The 23,660-nt window shown below is 49.4% G+C and overlaps 2 protein-coding genes across 8 annotated transcripts in view; one reads left to right on the top strand and one right to left on the bottom strand.

The window, feature by feature from the left end:
* Positions 1 to 262: 262 nt before the first annotated feature.
* Positions 263 to 3,696, top strand: PCBD1 (pterin-4 alpha-carbinolamine dehydratase 1). Its single transcript, XM_068689249.1, has 4 exons — positions 263 to 433; positions 2,460 to 2,591; positions 2,939 to 3,019; positions 3,503 to 3,696. The coding sequence occupies exons 1-4, from the start codon at positions 278 to 280 to the stop codon at positions 3,599 to 3,601; spliced, it is 468 nt and encodes a 155-aa protein (XP_068545350.1). The 5' UTR covers positions 263 to 277; the 3' UTR covers positions 3,602 to 3,696.
* Positions 3,697 to 4,821: 1,125 nt separating this feature from the next.
* SGPL1 (sphingosine-1-phosphate lyase 1) overlaps positions 4,822 to 23,660 on the bottom strand; it is a 28,250-nt gene continuing 9,411 nt past the window's right edge. For all 7 annotated transcript variants that reach the window (XM_068689245.1, XM_068689241.1, XM_068689240.1 and 4 more), the window contains 11 exons: positions 22,401 to 22,548; positions 20,784 to 20,863; positions 19,088 to 19,216; positions 12,643 to 12,731; positions 11,744 to 11,849; positions 11,205 to 11,303; positions 10,140 to 10,289; positions 9,749 to 9,987; positions 8,982 to 9,128; positions 7,921 to 8,041; positions 4,822 to 7,825 (listed from right to left, as the gene is read on the bottom strand). In XM_068689245.1, coding sequence (XP_068545346.1) covers positions 7,685 to 7,825; positions 7,921 to 8,041; positions 8,982 to 9,128; positions 9,749 to 9,987; positions 10,140 to 10,289; positions 11,205 to 11,303; positions 11,744 to 11,849; positions 12,643 to 12,731; positions 19,088 to 19,216; positions 20,784 to 20,863; positions 22,401 to 22,548 — 1,449 coding nt within the window. In that variant the 3' untranslated portion in view covers positions 4,822 to 7,684. The remainder of the gene's footprint in view (positions 7,826 to 7,920; positions 8,042 to 8,981; positions 9,129 to 9,748; positions 9,988 to 10,139; positions 10,290 to 11,204; positions 11,304 to 11,743; positions 11,850 to 12,642; positions 12,732 to 19,087; positions 19,217 to 20,783; positions 20,864 to 22,400; positions 22,549 to 23,660) is intronic.

The following is a 23,660-nucleotide window of genomic DNA, read 5'->3' as shown; positions in this document are numbered from 1 at the left end:
ACGCTGTGAAATGATCCAGGCTGTCCCCACGCGGCACAGCCCTCAGCTCCTGGTTGTCACTGCACGGAGCGATGCAGGGCCGGGAGAGCATCACAGCAGCACCCGGGGGGGCTCGTAACCACCCCTCTCCATCCTGCAACAGGTCAGGAAAAAATCCCACTGGGGAAGGGATGGGGAGAGCCGCTGACCACTGCTCGTAACATGGGGATCCAAGGGGCCCGTGTTCCAGCATCCCCAAGCCCAGCCAGCGTGCGACCGCTGCCGGGCGGCGTTGGGAATGGGAAACGCGTGGGGCACGGGCCTCGGTCCGCCCTGGGTGGACCCGACCCCTCGCCACGCCTCCCGTGGCCCCAACCCCACTGTTGGGCTCCAGCACGGCTCGCAACACCCAGCCTGGAGCGGGGACGGAGGCCACGGACACCGGCGGGCGATGGTAAGGCACCGGCGGGCAACGCAACGCGGCTGTTGCTCCGCCGGGGAAGGATGGGGAAAGGAGGGTTTGAGGTGGCTGCTGCAGCCCTAAGGAGGCAGGAGGAGAGGGAGGAAGGAGCAGGGCTGCGTGCTGTGGTTAATGAGTAACGCGGGCAGCTCGCAATTAGCGGAGCCACAGCCTGCTGGCTCCTCCGCAGGGGGAGGGAAAGGTTTGGCAGCACTGCCAGCGCGGCTCCTGCTCAAATCCTGCCTTTGGGGTGTGAGCCCCACTCGTGCGGGCTCTGAGCGGGGTTTTCACAGCAGAGGGGAGGCCTCGGGGCACAGCCAACTCCAGTCCTGCTCACGCTGGGGCTCTCCCCCTCACCTTTATCCCCTTTAGGTGAGGGGCCACACTTACAAGGGAAGCTGCAGATTTGGGCAGGGGGGGGTTCATCTCCAGAAAACCCCTTAGGGATGGGCTCTCGGTTTCCCATGCTGGTCCCTTTGCCTCGGTTGCACAATAGCGTCCTGCGGGCAGAAAAATAAGAAGATCCAATGCCTCAGTAGTGGAAAGCCAGCAAAAGAAAGCAAACTAATTGCGTTTCCCTAATGAAAAGCGTGTGTGCTTAAAGAAAGAAGCGCACATGAAAGCACGGACAGGCTGTACCCACCAAAACAGCAGGCGGGACGATGCTCTGGGGGGGGGAAAAGGGACAGAAGGATGGGGTGGAGGGCACAGAGGGTGCAGGGGGACTGCCACAAGCTGCTTTTTGCCCCGTCTGCCAGCCAGAATCCAGCCAGGCCTGTGCAAAACCCCAGGAATGGCCCACCTCAGCCCTCAGACCACCTCCCCTCTCCCCACAACGGGGTGTGAGCAGCTTCCAGCCCTCTGTCAGCCCCAAAACATGGTGCTGCCACCAGTCCCCCCCCCTCGCCAAGGCCTCCGTCCGTCCCCACGTTATCCAGTTGCTAAGCTACCCGCGCCCGGCTTATCGCGCCATCGGCACGAAGGGCAGCAGCCGAGGGTTTATTGCTCTGAGCTGTGTTTACTCACCACCTGCCCTCGAAACCTGGCATTAGGCAGGCCACGGATGCTCGGCAGCAGCACCTTAAGCGGCTGAGCAGCACAAGGAAGAGGGGGCTGGGGTTGTGGGGACTCCCCCCTAACTCGCCGGGCTTTGCCCTAAAGCGCAGAGGAAAGCAAATGGCACAGAGATGTTGGTGTGTGGCAGGGTGAACCAACAATCCTCCCCGGTGCTAGCGATCAGATCGCCCTCAGGAAAGGATTTAATCCATGAAAAGCAACACCTCTGCACGCTCATCCCTGCCTGCCCACCCAGCCAGGAGGTCACACCAGCCCGGGCAGCTCCCATCCCAAATTTAGTCCCATATTTGCCCCTACTCGCTTGCTAAAGCCATGAACTGCAGCTTTCCCCCTCTCCCCCCCCCTTTAAGAAGCAACAGCTCTGCCCAGGAGCAGAAGACAATGCTAAATCGCAGTCCCTCCCTCTGCCCTTTGTCACTCGCAGACAAACAGCCTCTTAAAACCCATCCGAACGTAAGGGAGGCTGAAGGAAAAGGAGCTGAACTCCAGTTTACTGTGACTCATCTCTGTGATTCACACCGCTTCTTTTCCGCTCTCAGAGAGGTCTCTGGTACAGCTGCCCTGCAATTAAAGTCCTCCTCCTTCCGAGGGTACCTCACAAACCCCAAAAGCAAGCGGTTCTCAGTTCCAGAAGTCTTCACAGATACAGAATTTTTGAGGCAGGGGGGCAAAATATTACGCATTTTGGAGCCTAACCACCCAAAGGCACCATTTTCTTAGTGCTTCAGGCTATAATGAACATGTACACACAGCAGGAGCGTCCCAGGAGGTTGTGCTCAGGGGTTGAGGTCTGCACACACACACATCCCTCCCACCCAGTTTGCTGCTGCCTCCACAGAGCCATAACTCCAAAATCCAAGGGATGCCCATTTTTGGGGGGGGGTATCTGCTTCATCCTACCCCTGCCGTGCTGACCTGCTCCTCTTCCCTTCCCCGGTGCCAGGCAGGAAAAGCCCACAGGCTGAGCGCGGAGGAGAGGGAGCAGCTGCTGCCAAACCTGAGAGCCGTGGGGTGGAACGAGGTGGAAGGCAGAGATGCCATCTTCAAGGAGTTCCACTTCAAGGACTTCAACCGGGTACGAGCATCGCTGGGACCGAGTTTTTACAGTGCTGGTTTGCAGGGCAGGGAGTCCCACCTGCAAGGCTCGGCCACAGTAACACTTCCATTTTCCCAAAACACAATGGCTGAGCAAGATAACCTACACAAGACCACTCAGCCAGAGACAGCACTTACCTGGGAAAAGATCCCCAAAAAGAGGAAGACCCATACAAAACCCCAACAAAGATACAGAACATCCCAGGTCTTGGATTTGCCTAGATTCCTAGAAACATGGGGTATAAAATTAATAGCAATGGGGTGAACAAAAACGGATCAGAAGGTAAATGGTCCAGAGCTAACTTTTCTTCTTACTCCCCTGGGCAGGCCTTTGGCTTCATGACCAGAGTGGCTCTACAGGCAGAAAAACTGGATCACCACCCTGAGTGGTTCAACGTCTACAATAAGGTAAGGAACAAAGATGACAGGGACAGAGCTCTTTGGGGAGCAGATCCCATTTGTGAGGCATAAAATAGCATAAGTCCCAGGCAGACGAGCAGAACCTCTTCCCTTGGCACAGCACAGGCAGCCTGCAGCCATCACCTACAGCCCCTTTCTCCCCCTTTGGTTTCTGCCCAGCTGAGCAAGCTGGCACCAGAGTTTTTGGCTTTTTTAGATCAGTACCAGAAGCAGCAGGCAAGGGAAAGAGCTTCTGGATGGTGAGTTGAAATGCACAGCTGGCTGCCACGACCAGTGCAGGGACAGCAGTCACTGCTTGTGGCCAAGGAGAAAACCATGTGAAATGCCTCAACACCTCCCCAACCCCAGGAAATTTTACTAACGAGTGCAGAAAGTGATAGCACTACGTGCCTCATCCGATGCGAGCTGCCTGCAGCACTGGGGGAACCTGTTCCTGCTCTTTCTGCCACTCAGTCGCTCTGTCTGCTTTAGGTTCACATCACCTTGAGCACCCACGAGTGCACGGGCTTATCCGAGAGAGACATCAACTTGGCCAGCTTCATCGAGCAGGTTGCAGCTTCCCTGTCCTGACTAGGGAGAGGCACCTGAAGCCAAACGTCAGCTCTGCCGCAGCCACAACCCACGCCTCGCCTGGACAACTGCACCTCGAGCCTTGCAGTAAATCTTTCCAGAGCCTGACCCCATCTGATATTGCTTCTTTTTTTTTGTTGTTATTCTTTCTTTTTTGTTATTCTCTCTTTTTTTTTTTGTTATTGCTTCTTTTGTACCAAAATATGCTTTACTATTCACAAGGCGGTACGTGAACCCTTGGGTTTATCACACACCAACAACTGTGATGTGCAACGTGGTTATTAATTTAACCTCTCCCTGGCAGTATTATAAGCAGGCATGTGATCTCACCCCGATTGTAACCAGCTTTTAGTAGAAAACCAACCGAAAGTGTTTACAATAAAGCTCTTGGTTAACCTGATCTGAGCTCAGGAGGTGGCTTCACTTTCAGAATTACGCCCAGAGGTTTTCCCAAAACCCCTGACTGCTCTGTCCTGTCTCAGCAAGGTGCTCCTGCCATGGAAAAGCTTCTCAAAGCAGCATGGAGAAGAGGCACGTGCCTTCTCAGGCCTGCACCTCAAAGCAAACGTGGTCTGAAAGAGAATGAGATTATCAGAGCATTGTTTAAAAGCCGGAGCAGATCTGATAAAAACTGCTTGTGCTAAAATCCAAAGTGCAGCCATCGGACCCGAGGCACAACCACGGGGAAAACACAACCAAAAGGCACAAACGCAGCAGGGGCTGGGGCACACCTCCCAAAAGGGTTTTTAGGTGGGCTTGGTGCTGTAAGATCTTCACTCCAGTAACAGTGGCATTCAGGCAGTGCCTGAATTTCTGCCTTTTTTTTTTTTTTTTTTTTTTTGGGTAGCAAGAAGGCTTTGCTGTGAATCCAACAGCAGTTGTTCTCAGCAGAACAGCCTGGGAGAAATACTGGAATCGCCCAACTCCAAGCAGATTTTTTTTTTCAACCCTCCAAGTTCCATAAAGCATTAAGAGAAAACCCACAGCTCTTACACATACACAATTTTTGGCACCCTTGAACATCGCAAGAGGAAGTCAGAGCCACCACTTTCATCTTGACAGAACAAAAGAGCAGCTCTCGGGCAGAATTAATACCATTCATAAACCATTCTCCCCGCCACAGACTAGGCTGCTCCCAAGAGCAAAGATCAGAAGCAACAGGTCCCCATCCATTCAAATGAGCACTGAAACAGAAAAATAAAGAGTTCAATGAGCCTAGGTAGCTCAATGCACCATTTTAATGCAAACCAGGTCCGTTTTCACCATCTCATCAGCTATTTCAGCTTAGTTTTACAGTGGCAAACCAGAGCAATATCAAATACTGCCATCAGAGGAAACTCATCCCATCTGTTCATTAAAAAAATCAATGAATTTATTGGGCAAGGTATTATTGTGGTGTACGCAACCCTTCCGTTCCCCCGAGTCACCAGCAAAGTGCAGATGAAATCCGTGGCATGAAGACAGACATCTCTTCTTGGCCCATCCGAGTGGATATTCTTCAGCCTAGTACCTAGGAGCACCCAACTCGCTTGGGAGTGCTTTGTACAAGTAACAAATGTAGTGTCTCGCTTGGAAAAACTGACCTGTCCGAAATCTCGCAGGGATTAACAGTTGGGAAAATCCCTCCAGATCATAATCCAGTCTTTTTTTTTGAGAGAGAGACAATTATATAGCCTGTTAATCTCATTTTTCTCTAAAACCGTTTGGCATGATACAGGAGAAGCAGATTACATGTTAGGTGACCAGGATGAATAAAGACTACACAACAGTAAATTACAGTGGCCTGTTCCCGACCACAGGATTACATTTACAGTACAGAACGTATACACATCGAACAATTAAACCCACAAATTACTAGTAGGTGAGGTCCAGAATGGAGTACATTGAGTTACAAATAACATCTTCAAATCCACCCAAAAATGTGAAATGGAGCACTGATCCACCCACTTCCTCAGGGGAGATGGCACCAGGGCAGAGGAGGGAGTTTTTCCTCTCCTTTACCCCACCCTAATCCATCCCCCCCTTTCTTTCAAAGCAGAAACAAAACAAGTAGCCTCCTTTTTTGTTTTCCAAACCTTGGCTCAAAGAGAACCGTCACAGTAGACAGACACTTCAGGCTCTCCCCACAGTACAGCAAAACTGAGAGATGCAGCAATGGTCACGTTAGCAAGGCGTTGACAGAATAAACAGGTCCAACACAAACGCTGACTGCCAGGGCTGCTAACACACCGAGAGACTGGCAGGCAATTCCAACAAGATGTTTTCAGAAGGGCTCAGAGACATGCACTGCAGCCACCAGTTCAATGTGACAGGAGATGGCCAAAATGCTTTGTCTCCTAGCACTACTAAACCTGTTAAAAAGCAAAGTGTTCTTCCCAGCACTCTCCAGGTCCAAAATTTGGGTGTGCAGCAGCTGCTCTGTAGCCTCCTCAGCCCGTGTAGTTACCGAGCAAGCGTGTGCTTCAGCTGTGTTAAGCCAGTGGGGGCCAGGTTGGGGCTATTGAGCCCATTTCGGCAGAGACGCTGCAGTCATGGCACGAAGTCTTCTTCCAGGTGCTGAACTCTGCCTGGGAAACTCTCAGCAGCATGCCAAAAGCCGAGAGGAAATGCACAGGAAAGCCCTGCAGGAGCAGCTCCGCCGCTGTTTAACAACTCAAGAGGTTCCAGCTCATCCTGAGGGCAACAACTGCCTCCCAAGCTGCAGCGGTAAAACTCTCACAGCAAAAACAGCAGAGAAAAAGCCTGTGTGCCCAGGGCTCGGCTACCTCCAGCTTACTGCGTCCTGTCTCCTTCCTTTCAGAGCTCTGCCAGCATCTTTGAAATACTGTGAGGGGACTTGGCTCAATAGCACGACTACTCTGCCTTACGGGCAAGCACAGTTTACCTGAGGCCAGCCTGCCTTTGAGGTTTTGTTTTCAGTATAGTACCGTAAGGAAACTGCAGCTAATGTTGCAGCCAGTCAACAGCTGACCCCTCAAACCCTCCCTGGCATCCCCCAAAAAGCCAGAGAAGCATCAAGGCACAATGGTGAATGCCCTTACGAGAATGTGCCTTAAAAGAATCAGTGCAAAGAGCAGAGAGATTACTACTTTCTATTACAAAAGTCACCTTGTTATACTAAAGGATTATGTGTTTTTTTTTTTTAAAAAAAAAAAAAAGTCAGCTTTGGTGCCATACGTTTGCACGTCAAGTCCCCAGCCATGATACACGCTAGGGCTTCACTGACTCGACTACAGCATTGTGTGATAGTGCAAAACCTTCAAGTTATGAACAGTGAAATCCCTGTTTTGCACATCCCTCCAGAACTGTGCAAGGTGCGACAGCACTCTAGGTGGTCGATGCATGTCTTCTAGAAGAGGCAGGGAAGCAAAACAGATACTAAGTACCTAGGATTTTCAGTACCATCCAGTTCCTCTCCGTACACCACCCACTTGCTTTCTATTTCTGCTGTTATTCAAACGGAGAGATTCCAGAAAAAGGATTGTGTGCTGTTTCCCCCCCTACACCCTCAATAAATATTGATTGCAGTCTGAGATCTCCAGAGGGGGGTTTAAGAAGTTACATGATCATCTTTCGTTTGCCAATCTATCAGCTCTGCGTTATGTAGGTATAAGGCTCCCAGCATGGTTTGTTAAATGCAGTAGCTTGGAGGAATACTCAAAAGAAAAAAAAAAAATCAATTTATTTTCTACCTTCAGCTTCTGGGAAGATTGAAGCCTTGGAACACAACATGGAAACTCAAATCTAATGCTTGGCTGGACACCGGCTGAATGCACTGTCTGAGGAGAAGAAACAGCAAGGAATGAAGTGATATACAGAATACCTGAGGAGTCTGGAGTCATGGAATGACACTCAATTCATGATGAGAGTAGGCAGGGAGAAGGGAAGGAAAGCCCTAAAACCAAAGTTGAGTGTGAAGATAATGCAGATTTCAGAGCAGACGGAGATGGGGAATAAAGTTTTGAGATCAAGCTGCCATCAGACCTGTACTTGTAGGCTTATACTGCAATCTCTTTCCCTAGGAAACCTTTCTTTAAAACCACCCCAGTGCTAACTGGCAAGGCACCGATAGTTGCGCTACGGTCAGCAGTGGCCAGGAGAGCCGTTCATGTGCTTTTCACCACCAGGAACTTCGGTGCTGTACAGGCCATCCAGGTAGGCCAGAGAAATCTCCGCCACCAGGCTCCTGTCGGGGATGGACTGGGCCATTCCGTAGATGGCTCCCTAAGCGGAGAAGAAGAGGTGGTTACGTGGGATCCTTAATTCCACCCAGGAAACAGGCTCAGCCAACACATCCCTGCTATATCCCGGCTCCTTACCATGCCTGTGGTCTTGGCGTTGAGGTCTTTCATGATGTCCTCAATGCTGTCTTTGACATCTTTCAGGAACTGCTCCGCCACGCCTGATTTGGTGTGCAGCTGCGTAATGCAGAGATGAATGCTGGCAGGCAGAGGGGAGGGCAGAAGGGAGAGATTAGCCACCTCGGGTACATACAGCAGTTTAGTTCTTCCCTGGCCAGTGCCTGCCTCTTTAAAATAAGGTGCTAGTGGGATTAAGGGAGAAGATGATCTGCTCCCTTACAATTAAAGGTAATCCCTGAAGAATACTTGCTGGAATCAAGCTGCAGGAAATTGAGCTCTTCTGCTGCAAAACATCAACTCTCCCTTCCCTTCCTGACATCAGCATACACCGTTTAAGGTCTAGGTAACCTGTCAGCCACCCCCAGCGTGGAAGCTGGCACTCAGCAGAAGTAACAGGGCTGCTCACACCTCTGAGCTATTTACTTCAGGCTCTCTAGACTCCTCTTCAAGCTAGCTGCAAGTTTAAAACTTTGTCAGTGCAGCTCTATCTTAGAAGATTCCTATCTTAGAAGATTTTCCCCTTTCACCCACAGAAAGGCAACTTCTACCCACTCGAGAGAAGTTTTTGACAAGCATTCCTTTTACATCAGGGTGGAAAGATCACTGAAAATGATCGGCCTGTCGCTGTTCTCTTGATTACCTTCATCTTCAGTGGGCAGGAAGAAGATATTTAAACAAAAAATAAACACCTACAAACCCTCACTTGCTGACATGAGGCAAAATCCCAGCTATTTATATACTCCTGCTTGTATTAAACAGAGCTAAACAGAAAGAGAGCCTTAGCTATGCCCTCTGCCAGGCTCATTAAAATAACTACTGCTGCTGTATATCAGCAATTAGAAATGTAATTGCCTCTCCACAGAGGAAAAGTCTACATACAATTTATTAGATAACGGGCAACGCTCAGCAAATTAAGAGAGCTGGGTGGCCTAACGACACCCATCTTGCATGCCCTGGCTATGCACGTTGCTCCTCTGCTCCACAATGAATGATGGCTCCCGCTGGGACCACAAACTCACCTTGGTGGGAACTGCAGGACGTTTAAGTTCCATCCTTTGGCAGCTAACAGATTAGATAATCGATAAATGTCAAAAGTGTCTGAACCGATGGAGAGGACTGACACCTCAGGTTTCCCAAAAATGAAGATGCTGTCAATTTTTCTCAACCTTGAAGGAACATTAAAAAGAAAAAGTGACTGAGGGTGGTTAAAATGAAAAGGCAGAACGGGGTCAGGCATTCTGTCCATCTCTCTGGGGCCTCAAAGAGAGAGAGGGGAACAGATTAGGGCACATTTGCACAAAAAAATCATGCAACCAGCACTGGCCACTGGGACTTAGCAGAAGACTTGGATGATTTAAGCCCTAAAGTATGCTTAGGGATGGAGAAGGAGTGAGGAGAGAGGCAAGGGAGGACAGTACAGCAGAGACCATCAGCTCACACAGCAATGCAGGCATCCCAACGAGAGAAATTATAACCCTTCTTTCATCATCCTGAGTGACTTCCCCTCAGCCATGCTTCAAGAGTTTCTTCTGCCTCAAAGCCAGCTACACAGAGATGCCAGCACCCCTCCTCTCTGGGCCCCTCAACAACCTGGCACAGGGCAAAGAACCCAGATATAAGCAAAGCATCTCCTTTAAACATCCAATGGATCCCCACCTAGCAGGTAACATGCAACAGCTTCTCTAGGGGACAAAATAAAAAAAAGTTGCAAGAGAAAAACAGTTTGGGAGAAGGAGTCCAGAAGGGGGTTAAAAAGTACAAGCAAGAAGCTCAGGCACGCACGTACTCTGACTCAAGGAACCGAGCTGTTTTGATGATCCTCTTCGTGGCCTCGACGTAGCCCGACTCCCCCACGTGCATCAGGGTTGCCCAGCAGGCGGCTATGATCCCACCGGGCCTGGAGCCCGCCACCGAGGGGGAGGCGTAGATGCCCCCCTGCCAGTCGGGTGCCACAAAGAACTGGTAGCTCCTGTACTTCTTGTCGCTGTACAGCACCACGGAGGAGCCCTTGGGAGCGTAGCCATACTGCAAGGGGTAACAAAGCATTACAAAGAGGCAGGGGGGCTCAGCAGCACCTCTCGTAGATGACCACCCAGATCCCTGGCACCAGGGATGGCATCAGGAGTTGCTCCCCTCAAATAGAAGCATGGAAGACCCCACTCTGCCCCCCCTCTTACCTTGTGGGTGTCAGCAGAAATGCTGGTCACGCCTTTTACACGGAAGTCAAAGGGATGCTTTAGAGGGAAGCCGGCCTTCTCCATGAAAACAATGAGAAAACCACCCAGGCAGGCATCAACGTGGAAGGGGATTTTGTATTTCACTGCCAGCTGTGAGCAAACAAGAGGCTCTGGTGAGTAACACGCAACCAGGGACAAAAACCTATGAGGTAGGTGGGGTACCCAACCTCCAGCCACTAAAGAGCAAGAGAAAAAAACATTGTATTTTGGTAGTTTGCTCTATTTGACAAAGAGATGTCACAACTTGGTCCGAAAGAAGTATCCACAAAGTGTAACGGCACGATCTAAGTGACAAGAAGGGTCAGAGCCCCTTGCTGGTCACACACAACATAAATAACTGGAGCATGGGAAGAAAAACAAAAGGCGTGTTTGAAAACTGAGATCCCAGCCCTTTGATTCCTCCTCCCCCCGCCACACTGCATTCCTCCAGCTTCTGCACCGAGCCTGCTACAGCCAGTAGGCCCTAAATCAAAGCGTTTTTACAAGGTGGCCTACTTTGCTGTTATTTCCTCTCAGATATCAAAGGACAAGCCCCCTTGGCTTGTCTCGCAGAGGGTGCAGCAGAGGTCGAAGTCGCATACACAGTACATTCCTTCAGCTGCTGCAGAAGTTTATGGCACAGACTCGGGAGATCAGAGACAAAGCAGGAGCTAAAGGCCTGTCGCTTTGCCTTGCTACGACACAAACTGCGTGCAGCAGCTCGAGTCTGCAATCCAGCCCCATGCAAACAGCTTCATGACAATGCCCAGGGGTAATATCTGGTATTTAAAGCCCACCCTCCCGCAGCAGTTTCTGAGTAAGTGCAAAATGAGAGAGCCTTACATTCCTCCTCATATTGTGTCCTACGTACCCTGCTGCTAACAACCCATTTAATGGCAGTGGTGCCTTCCCAACCAGTCTGCTGCTCCCACCAGATTCACTGGCTGAGATCCTGGACCCCCCTGCTCACTTTTTGTGCGGAAGGATGCACCAGTTTTATCGCCACAGCACCCCGGGCCATCCTACCTCTGCCACCTCTTCAATCGGGTCCATAATCCCATGTGGGAACTGGGGAGCAGAGCAGACCAGCATGGCTGTGTTCTTCGAAATAGCTCTCCTCATTGCCTGAAGATTTAAAGAGAGAAGATGCTCACATGCCATTTACCAAGTGTCACCCTGCCAAAAAAAGAAAAATAAAACATGCAGCATCTGGTCTGAAAAGCTAGCACACAAAAGCAAAGCGATGAGCTACAAAGCATGAGCAGACATCAGCTGAATCACTTAACTCATCCACTTGGAAGTACTACAAAATGTGTTTGTTCATCCTCATCTGAAACCTGTGGCTATTTCTGATGTACATAATTGATTCTAAATTAATGACACTGGACAAAGGGATGGGTTACATCCCATCCACTTATTTCAAACTAGATTTTGTATGCCATGACGTGCATTTAATCCCACTGTTCCTCCCTTATGGTTCATCTCTCCGGGTAGGAGGATGCCTTGTGATTTCCTAACAGTGCTCCTTTCCCACAGGAAGAGTGCCATGCTGCCTAAAGTGGTACCTGAACATCCACTTCCATTGTCTTGGTCAAGGGGATGTGAATCATCTTCATTCCAAAGTAGTGAGCTGCCTTGTCAAATGCTGCGTGAGCACTCACTGGGACCAACCTAGAAAAGCAACAGATCGCAGACTTCAGCCCAGGCAGCACCCCTGAGCTTCACCCAAATGAACACAACAGCTGATGGCTCCCATCTCCACCAGCAGTGACCAGACTGCCTCAGCTAACCTTGTTCTCAGAGGCATCGTATCTTCACTGAGGCCTTTAATACCAGGCAAAAATGTTAGAAAGGGAAGAAAAGAGCCACAGGAATTCAGCAGAAGATGAACACCAGTGTTTCATCTCTCTTTGTGACTTCCTCTCTTATGCAATTAACCACAGAAACATTTTTGACGCACTGTCTAGAAAAAAGCAGCACATTAGAGGGAGCAAATCCTCTATTAGCAGCGTAATGATTAGCACAGTTTCTCATTTCGGCTCCAATCAGCCCCAACTTCAGTCCCATGGTTTTCAGGCTAAACCCTCTTTGATCCAAATGAAATCAAAACCCTTAAATACATCAAAGCGCCTTGCAATCTTTGCACAAGAGGGGCCCCAAAGCAGAGATGAGCAGTCTGTGCCTGGAGCTGCATGCAGGTATTGCAGAAATACACGTGCATGGCACAGCTCCGCAGCCCACATCCACCCCTAGGATCCTAGGCTGCTGAACAGTTCCTGTGCTTCTGCACCTTTACCTTCCACCTGGGTTTTTCTCCTGCATTCAAGGCCTCCAGACACAGATGGACAAGGAAGGGGTGGTAACAGGCTATGAAATGAAGGATTACGGGGGCCTAGCAGCCGCCTCAGCGCAGAGGGACAGCCAGTCACACAAGCAAAAGCCGAGCCACAAAGGCGTTGCTTACATTTCGGGATGTTTGATGCCTCTCTCGTAAGCCAGGTCCCGGTACGCCTTGCAAGCCATCAGGATGCTCTCAGTCCCCCCAGACGTCATCTGTCGTGAAAGGAAACAGAAAAACAGGCCCTGACGTGGATGTTGCAGGAGAGGAAAACAGCAGAAGGGATCAGAAGCATCTCTGGGCAGAAATGCTGCAGAGGACAGCTCGGGTTTTCGAGGGCAGCAGTGAACAGCTGAAGGCAGCTTTCTGACATTCAGGTGGCAAGCACAGGTTTAAGTGTTGACTCTGCTATTTAAAGGAGGGAAAACGTGGAAAAAAATGCACAGAGATGCCTGAGAAGGGGGGACAACACTGCAGTCGCCTGCTAGTGGAGGTGAGCACACCTCACAAGACTCCAAAAGTAAGTAAAACGCCTGCTTAGCCCCTGGTTACCTGGGGACCCTTTATCTGGGTTACAGATTAACGATGCCGCGTATGGAGAAACAACAACGTTGACTCTGCCTTCAGCTAACCGAAGTGCAGCGGGGTTTATTAGGTCTGGAGCAGTGCCACGCCGAGGCACGGAGCCAGCGCAGGCTTGGCACTGCTCCTGGGCTAAGAAACCTTCCCAGAACCCGGGGCACAGCAGAGCGCACAGCCCTCGTGCCCCTTTCTCTGCAGGGGCCAGGCAAGGTCTGGTCAGTACAAGGCTGGAGCTCACAGAAGCCCTCCAGGACCAAAATTTGGGCATTACACCCCCCAGCTCATCCCTCGCTATCTGTGCTGTCCCAGCCCCTTCCCCCTGACCAAAGGTGAGCGAGGGGTTTTTGCATCATGGGGGTGGAAAGAGGAAGGTACAGACACCACCCGTTTGATCGAGTTCACTACTGCACACATTTGCTTTTGGCAAATAAATGAAACACTTTCTTATAACAAATCCCTCAAGCAGGAGGCCTGTCTTCAGCAAGCCTTTATGAGCCCTGGTGCACAAGGGCCAGAAAAGCGTGGGCACAAGCCAAGGTAAAATTTTAACCTCGTAAAACACGAGGCTGGCCTTTCCAGCAGCCCGCAGGCATTAATGCTTCCATCTGTTGCTGCACGGGGTGAGCCGTGCCTTGGGGACAGCCAGTACCTACAGCAGGTGCTCGTGGCTCAGGTGGAAGAAAGGAACCAAGAGCTCCATCCAATGCTTACAGAGGACTGATTTTCGATCCCCACCCCCAAGTGACCCCAAAAAGGATGCAGCCGCGTTGGTATGCCTTCTGACATCTGCTTCGTCTGGGTTTTCTTCTCTTTTTTCTCAGCTGACACTGCCACAAAACCCCCAAACACAAGGAAGACGCCCGACAGCGTGACAGTGACTAAACATTAAGCACAGCGATAAGGAACAAAGTTCGCAGGCACAAAAGCAGCCTGCCACATCTCTCCCTAACACGATCCAAGCTGGAACAGCTGCCACCACAGGCAGCGTGGCAGTGACTGTCACACCACAGGCACTTTCTGCTTTTTTTTTTTATTATTATTTATTTTCCTCTCCGCTTTGTAAAGCAGCAGCTGCTGCAGCAAAGCCCTACGAGAGCCTCACGCTGGATAAAGAAATCATTGCACTCATTGGGAAGCAAATAGATGGCAGCACAACGCCTTCAGCAGCTTATGGGCTGTGTCACTCACTTCTCAACCCTTCTGATAAAAGGAGACCTGTAGGGCTGCCAGCTGGCTTGGGAAAACCACAGCCAGCACAACGCGGATTCCCTCGCGGCTGCGGGGTGGGAGAAGAGGAGCGGAATTACTGCCTGCTTGTAATGTTGCTTGCTCCTACCTGTACCCGATCCTAATCCGCTCTTTGTAAGGCTGTTACAGAGGCTGCTTTCTGTACGTTTGTCTCTCCCCCAAAGCACCACTGCCTCACCCTCACACAGCCGGCACCTGCCCCCAGTGCCTGGCTTACCACCTGCATGCAAACATCGAGCTGTGCAGGTTTGGGGAAGTGAAAATCACTTTTCACCAGCTGATCAGCTCCTCCAGGACGGATCCTCCTCCCAGGCACATGCATGACCACACAGCCAGCATCTCTAGGTGAAAACCCACTCGAAGAGCTGCCTTTCAGCCAGGTGAGCTTCCTAAATCATCCCAAGACGAGTCTGCAGCACGGAGATGCGGCAGAGCAGCGGGGTGCAGCTTGGTCCAGCAGGCTTACACCCGCAGAGGGAGTCTGCTCCTCGCCCAAATCGCCCACAGGCTCCATCAGCCTCGCTGTGAGCTCATCCTGCCCCAGCCAGAGCCTGAATCACGGTCACAGGACAACTTCCCACCGCCCGCGGCATGCCGGCAGCTGGCCAGCACGCCGTGATTCAGCACCGGCCATCGGCACTCACATCATCTCCTCCCTCCCCTAAACGAAAGTGCTCAGGCACGAGCAATGCCACGGGGAGAAGGGCTGGGAACAGGCATTGTTTTGAGCAGCTTTCCAGCCCCGCGCTATCTTCTAAAGCCAGGCGAAGCGTGGGGAAATAAACACACTTGGTTTTGATTTATTATTTTCCAAACGGGAAGGAAAAGGAGTGAGCACATAACCCTCCTGCTCTCTGAGCTTGGTATATCCCTCCTGTTACTCACTCTCTCCAAATCCCAGTGCTCTGTAGCCTCAGCACTCAAACAGCAACAAGAGGCACAGTCCTTGCTGGGGGATTTCTGCTGCCACGCCACCTGCAGTCTCTGTCAAGCTGTCAGACACGCAGCAGCCACCTTGCTCAGCTTGGGGTCTCTCCGTTTTGCTGGAATTTCACATTAGCATTTTGTCTCCCTGGAGACAAAACTGACCAAGTTTCCCTGAGCTGAGCTACGCTATGAATAAAAGTGAGCTACGATTTATTTCCAAGGCAGCATTAGGGCAAGAAGACACCACAACCCTCTGTATGGCCATAACATAGTGGCAGACTCGCATAAAACCCCTATAAACCTGCTGGTTGTAAAAGCCCCCCGTTATCTCTCAAGGTGACCTGCTTATGACAGATAAAGCCTGATAGATCTGCAGAAGGACAAGCCAGAGTTTAAGCCCCTCACACAAGATGCAGTGCTCACATTTCACTGCTAAACTCCTACACCAAAGGAGCAGGCAGCTCCGTGACAAAGCCTGGAAGCCCCAGAGCTGGGGAGGAAGAGACAAGCAGGCTCCTATGGGAGGCTGAGGCTTGCATCTTCTGATTTTGGCTGCTCAGCTGCAAAGCAAGGTGGTCAGCATCAAACACACACACACCCCACATGCAACTCTCCTCTGCACTTCACTCCAAACTGCCCCTTCAAGTTCAAAAAAAAAATACTAAAAACTATGCAGGCTTGCATAAAAACCTTAAATTTGCCCCTCGAATTAGAGGGGAAATCCTCAGAGCCAGCACTGCAAAGCAGAGCACCTTGTGACCAGGAACACTTGCCTACATCAGACACTGAACTCCCCCACTCCTCATCTACGTACTCAGCTTAATTAGTTCTTCCAAGTCATCACAGGAATGTGGTTAGGATCTCCTGGGAGCCAAAAATGTCACCAAATCCTGTCTCTCTGCTCTTGCGTAAGGTGATTAGGAGAAAGGACAGAAGTAGCAATTAGGGAGAAATAGGAAGCAGCCATACCCTGCCGAAAATGATTACTTTTTAACCAGGGCTTAAAGCCCCGGGACATCTCCTGGTGAAACAAGGCAAAACGTATGCCTGAGCAGCAGAAATCTGAAGTGACATCCTGTGTTTTAACATTCACAAAACACACCGAAAACCTTCAAAGAAGGAGCAGACTGCTCTCCAGAGAAGACGCTGTGTTGGGAAGATGTCCACACGACCGTGCAGAGATGCTCAGCCTGCTGAAAGCCCTGGGAATGGGGCAAAAGTGTGGCTTTGAGCAGCTTTTCCCAGCCTGAGCACCCGAGTATCAGCCCCAAAAAGCACTGAGCTGCTCCTTGCCATGGAAATCACAGCTCTAAGGAAGTGAATTTGCCCCAGAAGCACAAACATTTCCTCCTCCCACCCCACAAAGCGAGCTCTTCAGACACACCACCGAGCTCCATCTACCTTCAGGAGGCAGGCACCAACAAAATTGGGCTGGCAGCCCCCGCTGCTTCCATCAGGTTAGTAAATCCTGCAGACAGGGACCTGGCAACAGACACGCAGCCACTGCTGCTCAGAGAGCAGCGGTAGAATTCAGGGAAAAAAGCATTTGTTTTAGTTTACAGCACTGCAAAAGTTGAATTAAGTGACGCAGGAGCCTTCTCACGAGAAAAAGCCAGCAGCACCTGCAGAACAGATCAATTTGGAGATAAAAGTAACTCGCAGCACTACACCCGCCCCGGTTTGGCCATCTCTATTTCACAGCCTCGCTGGGTACCGAAGCATAACTGTGGCAGCCTGAGCTACCAATTACAGCAAGGCCTTTCAGAAAAGAATAGCCGCAGTTTGGAGAAAACGCTCTTTTTAAATGGCTTTGTTACCGTGCAAGCCTCCAGAAATCACTCTGAAATGCTAACTCTGTTTCGGGAAGAAAATAAAAGAAGTCTTTGAGCCTGAGTGCTTGTAGAGCACATAGAGCACATGAGCTGTTATCTCATCCCACGTCTCTCCAGGAACTGCCAGCTCCTCTGGACACCCAGACAGGAAGGGCAACGCAGGAGGAAGGTAAAAAGTCCACTGGAGAGACTTGTTTGGACAAGATAATTGCAGGGGTGCAATTAATCTTCTGTTTCCACCTAATCAACTTTTCAGCCCTCCCTCCGACCCTGCAAATTTGCCTGCTCAACCAGCTAGAGGCTACCCTCACGGCAGGTCGCACGATCCTCCGAAGGGAGGGGAAGAGGAAGCAGCAGAGGGAAAAGTGGGATTCCCCAGAGAGTCTGCAGGTCTCACGTTGCCTGCGATCACCGTCTGATTGCTTTGGGGCTTTTTTTCTTTTTACTGTTCTGAATTTCTCCTCCCACGCAATCCTACTTCCAGGCTTCGGTGGAAGCACCCAGGGGGCCAAGGCTGGCACTTTCACAACACGCACCCCACAGAACTGCCGACTTCTGCAAGCAAAGTCCTCCAGCCACATGATAAATGTCACCGAGCTATCTGATTTGCATCAATCAGCTTCTCAGGTATTGATAAAGAGGTTTTAACAGCCTCCTGCCCCCTCCACAGACAGTCTCAGCACTGCAAGTCAGCAAGGAGGAGAGGTGAGATGATTTTTAGGTGCCAGGAGGCACGCTGCTTCTCCAGGCTCAAGGGTGGCACCAGGAATACAGTCTCTCCCAGCAGAGAAAGAGGTTTGGGAACCCCGAACCCAAGGAAACAGCTCAGGGCACCAGGTGCAACCTCCTGCTATCAAAGGCAATCACATCTTACGTTACTGCACAGTCAAGTTGCATCTTCAATCCAGCTGGATGTTGGTCCCAACTACCCTGCCATAAGGCTATTATTCTACCTACCTCCTCAACACAACCGAGCTCCCAATAAGCCCATTCAGTGCCAGTTCGCCCCATAAACACGTCAGCACTGCCTTCCCATACCAATCTTAAGCCTTTGCAGGCCTTCCACCTCCCTGACATGTTTACAGATGCAATCATGTCACACTCAGCCTCTGAAGAGTCTCATCCGGATTCTCCCCACAAATATAATTTTACAAGTTATAAAGCAGTCTTTGTGTCACAGTGGTGCATGAACACCATGCTAGGAGAAAAGACCTCGCTGTCCTGTGGCACCACAGACAGGTAGAGAACGTGGCCTGCCTGAGGAAATCAGAATTCCTACCAAAAAAAACAAGCCAAGAGGAAGGAGCGCAAGAAGCTTATTTTTACAACAATAATTCTCTTACAACTTGACAGCTTTTGTTCTTTGATAAACTTTAAAAACATCAGTGCAAGGGCACATGTTTGGTCATTTTCTTTGAATTCTGTGGAAGCTTTAGAATTGTTTTCCACCCTGGTAGGCCACACGAGCCTGGAAAGCCAGCTTTCCAGTTGGGGAGGTGACAGTAAGTGCCATGCCCGCCCGATCACGAAGGCTTCAAGCTGCTTGTTGGTGACCAGCCAGCCAGCCTTGTCCTCAGTCTCAGCATTCTGGCAGGCTCACAGATTAAACCTGAGGGGAGCTACTCGAAGTGACACTGCTCTGTTTGGCATCCCCCACTGACAAGCAGGCAGGCTTCTATGGTACATTACACTGGGTCTCCTTTCCTACTGCCAGCAAGCCTGTCTCATTTAAGGGTGTGAAAAAACAGGTGAAGGAAATCATCATTTAAGAACTACTTGGAGTTAAATCATCTCTCATAAAGCTTCCCTGAGAAGAGCAATTACCAACCAGCTCCTGGCCAGCTATGCTGGCATGGCACGTGCCAGAACTGCACACCAGAATGACCTCAGGCTCAGAGCTGGATGGAGAGCAGAAGGTGCATTTGCACTTCGAGTCAGAAGTATCCAAATGCTCACAGGGCACTTGAGCACAAGCTACTTACAGCACCACAAGAGTTGGGGCCCCCGTGGAAGAGGGTACAGGCAATCCTCACTACTTCTGCTTCCATCTTCCTCAGACCAGGGAATATATCCGGATGGAGAGGATTACTCCAGGCAAACTCTTCGTACACCTTCAGAAAACAGAGACAAAGTTAGCCCTGCAGGTGAAGCCTTGGATTATCAGTGAAGAGGTCCAGGTTTGGGAACTCACTGTGCACAGTACATAAACAGACTTTCTGCAGATCTGCAGTACTTTCTCCCGCTGTGAGTACACACCACAAGCTGGGAAGCTACGCTGGGGGGGCTGAAATCATTTGTTTTTCTAGAGCATTCTGGCCTCTGGAATGATTATATAACACAACCCTGTCTTTACAGCAAGCAATATTGCTAATGGTTTAGCTATTTTAAAAAGAACACGATTATCTGCCCTTCTTTTGTTCACCAAGTTCAGGTATATATATGCCTACCCTATGATTGCTTTATGCAAAGCAGGCCAGTATGCAGTCCTAAAAAAAAACTTGCTTTGCAGAACTAGTTTGAGTTTAATAGTAAAGAGTAATTCCAAAGCAGCTAGAAAAGCACAGCTGCCCATCCACTCTGCAACTAAAGTGGCCGTGGAAACCAGTATTTCATGCTCATTCTGCAACTGAAGGCTCACAGGATAAGGCTGCAACGGGCCAGTTCCAGCCTCCTGCAGCCATGATCAAAAAGCAACCACAGGGATGTTGAAAGAAATACAGCACAATAAGGCAGCGAATAATCAGCACAGACAGAGGGAATGTTTCCACAACGCTCAGTCCAAGGTTAGGCTCCTCTAGAAAGGCTGCTCTGAGCTTTATGCTTCCCCAGAAGTGGCAAAGAAAATGTCAACGGGCAGAAGAAAACAGCAATAGCAACCACCCGACAGAGCTCATTACCACTGGTATAAAAGCTGTTCCCAGGAGCAAGGCCAGGTTTCCCTTTCTAGTGAAAAAACCTCTTGAAGTAGATGTACTTAAAAACAGACCTTTGGGCTGTTTAGTTTTCTTTTTTTTTTTTTTTTTCCAGCATTCTCAAAGGGAAAAGTTCCAGACTAGGTAAACAGACCTAACAAAGACTGCACTGAAGCATGCCAGTGCCCCATTGTTGCATGATTTGGACCGCACAGCAATGCCAACCACATTTTACAAACTACTTTTTTTCTTTTTGCTTAAACCAAGACCGATGCTGTTTTGCTTAATCAAGCTGTTCCAAGGCTAAAGTCCTCCAGCAACCCCAAAGCAGGGCAGCCAAAGTGCTTTCTCTCCAGCCTAGAGCAGTTACACCTGCCAGGGGGCTTGCTGAAGCTGATCTATGGCAATTTTAGGCCTCTTATCATTCCCCAAATTAAAAGGTCAGTACCAGCCTCCAGTTCACTTGTGCTCAACTTCTTACTTTCGCACTCAAAACAACATCTTATCTGATTGGATCCTAGTTATCTCTACAGTGTTTTCACAGTGACCGCCACTTGGCCAGTTTTGCAATGCTCCAACGCTTTGCTAATAACTCCCCTTCCACCTACATTCACCCTAGGCTCTGTCTTTGGAGTTGGGCAATCTGAGCTTCAGATCCTCCCTATTTATCTTGAAAGATGCTGGAATATTGTTGAGGGGTTTCTGGTCACCCTGAAGTTGCTAAAAATACGTGCAAAGACGCCAAGTTAGACCGCTGGCACCTCACCTGCACGAGCAGACGGGTGAGTTTCTTTTCACCGCTATACACGGTCCCAGAGACTTTCCCATCCTCCCAGCGTACATCTCCTGAAAGAAAAGAGAGGAGCACACTGGTTGCAGACACAGCCATTCCAGGACAGCACGCAGAAGAGCAAAGAAGTCCCCCCCAGCAGTTCTAAAGATAAGGATTTTGCTTTTGGGCTTCACTGAGGAGGAGCAAGAATGATTTTTGTGCCAGAGAGATAGCTCCCTGCAATGCTATGCCTCTGGCAGCTTGTGTCCTGTAAACTTAGCAAACTGCAAGTAAATGATGAATAAAGTGCTAGCACATAAAGAGCTAGCTGCAGCAAGCAGTTATATTAATACATAACCCACCTAATCCTCACTCACACTCCCCAAACTGCTGTCCACACAGCCCAACTCTCAGCACTGAAGTGACGGTCACATCCAAAGAGCACCCAGCACACCACTGAGATGGAAAGGTCAAGGCTGTATTGCTAAAATCTACAACACGGGATGCTTCAGTTAAAGTTTACCTAAACCTGAATGCCACTTAAGCATCAACAAACCAGAGCAGGTGGGTGGAACAGCATTTCAACCCTCTTAACCAGGTTAGTTTCTGCCTCTGAACACCCAGAGTATTTCTACCTGTGTAGTTATGTGCTGCCTCGAAACTGTTAGCCTTGATGGCATCAGCTTCAGAAGAATACCTAAGGCAAACACAGTCACAATCCAACCCTCATTTCCAAGTAACTTCCACAGAAAACCGCACAAGTGTGGGAAGGAGAAGACAGAAAAATAAAAAAAAAGGAAGTAAAAGCCCAGTGAAGGAAGGGATTCATTACTATGAGGGAAAACACAGAGAGAAGGCAGACACAGAAAGCAGCACAAACAACATAAAAGCAGAAAAAAGGAAGTTGCTACATTACTGTTGCAAAACTGTTCCTGAATATGGAGTAGCAGAAAATTCCAATCTTTTATCAGACTGGAGATAGGAACAGGTCAGTCATATATTCTCTGGACAGCAAGTCACCCAAATTTGCTCATTAGAAGTAACAGGATGTGAATCAGCATGGAGATATTTACACCAGGGAGGCAACTCAAATTAACTTTCAGACAGTGCTTATGTGGACTCAAGCCAAGAGGCCATCATCGTGCCTTTGCCTTGCCTGAGTGGCATTTTCAAGATGCAAACCACGGGTTTTGATTAAAGTGAGTTTTGGAAGCTCCCTAAAAATACTGTTTGGAAGTCCTTTTTGTTAGGAGCATTCCTTGGGGCTTTGCAGAAAATACATTTCTGGTAAAAGCTGAACATCAAGGCAACTGCTCAGAAATGCATTCAAAAAGCTTCCTCTGTATTTTTCTTCTCATCTCTCCCATCAGTCAGTATTAAACTCTTGGGACAGAAAGGGAATTTCAATGTAAATACCCAAATACAGCAGTAGACATTGTGAATACCGACTTTAATCACCTCCAAAAGGAGAATAGACAAGTGAGGAACATCAGCAGAGCAATATTTAAGATGAAACTGAGAGCAGGCATCATTAGATCTCATTTGACCAAGTAAGTCTAATGCTGTCTCCGAAACAGACCCACCTTTGCTAGGGCACAGACTCAGTCATACCTTTTGAGCTGTACTCTTTCATCTTCTGCAGTACTTCAGGCTGGCTCATGCCTTGTTCCGGCAGCGCTTTGATATAATCTTTTTCATCTTTCAGGAAGGATAAACTGGAAGTGACATCATTCAAGGCCTCATCAATCTTCTTTTGAATCTAAAAAGAAAGGAAAAGCCTATCAACAAAAGGTGCTGGCCAGATTATAATTGTTCAACACGTGTGAGATCAAACTTGCTGGCTACTTCCATACCAGTGAATAGAACAGGTAGGAACTTCTTCATCTCTGTGACCAAAAAGCATAGCAGAGTTACAGCCATGCAGTTGAACTCTCCCCTCTCACCAACTTCTCCCACCAAAAACAAGCTGCCCTTCTCCAAAAATGCCTCCTGGAACAGTCACTGTTATGCACTAGTCTCTACACCACTCTGGGAAGCAGCTAAGGGAGCGTGCTAGCTGGCACAGCCCAAAATTGAGCCAAGTAACTGGGATGGATGACTGCAGAACGGGCCACTGCTCAGCTGTGTTTCATGTAACAGCACAGACACCACCACGTTCAAAGAGAAATGGTTACTCTTTGAGCACTGATAATGGGTACTGACGAGCAGTGGGAACTTGGAGCACCTTCAATAGCTGAGAAAGCAAAGCTTAAGGCAAAAACATTTCATTTTTATCCACCACACCTTTTTAAGTCACAGTCCGTAATTTATAGAAGTCTTCAGATTCATTATATTTCATACCTTGTCTTGTCTGCCGTCACATACACAGTTTAGAGACTCCAGAAAACAGGAACATTAAAGAAATCTCCCTTACAGGCACAGTTAAAAGATTTCTCTCTTCCTACTCACACCCCACATGCAGGAGGCCCAGGCTCCCTCTCAGAAAACCTTTCAAAGCAGACACTCTTCTTCCAGACAGCATAGGTGTTGGGATGTTATCAGCCTTAAAGACTTTTGGACATTGGATTCCCTCAAAGCCAAGGCCTCCCGTAAGCAACTGATAGGTTATCAGCCTGCCAAAGAGTGGGAACAGCACGCAGGTAGGGCACGTCAGGAGCTTTACAGTGCTTGCCCTGAGAAGGTAAGCCTGGACAAAAGAGAGGGACCCAGGAGGTGTCCTAAGGGGCAGGCAACAAATCTAAGCAGAGGAGAGCTAGTAATTACTTCATCTTATCAACAGCTACTCGAGCCAGAAGGTAAAAATTGAGACATGTGAAATGAAGGGGAGATGCCATTCCTTTATAGAGGACTGGAGGAGAAAAACTTGATAAC

This window comes from Anas acuta, chromosome 7 (genome assembly GCF_963932015.1).
Source record: "Anas acuta chromosome 7, bAnaAcu1.1, whole genome shotgun sequence".
NCBI classification, from domain to species: domain Eukaryota; kingdom Metazoa; phylum Chordata; class Aves; order Anseriformes; family Anatidae; genus Anas; species Anas acuta.
This window is presented reverse-complemented; position numbering and strand designations above follow the sequence as displayed.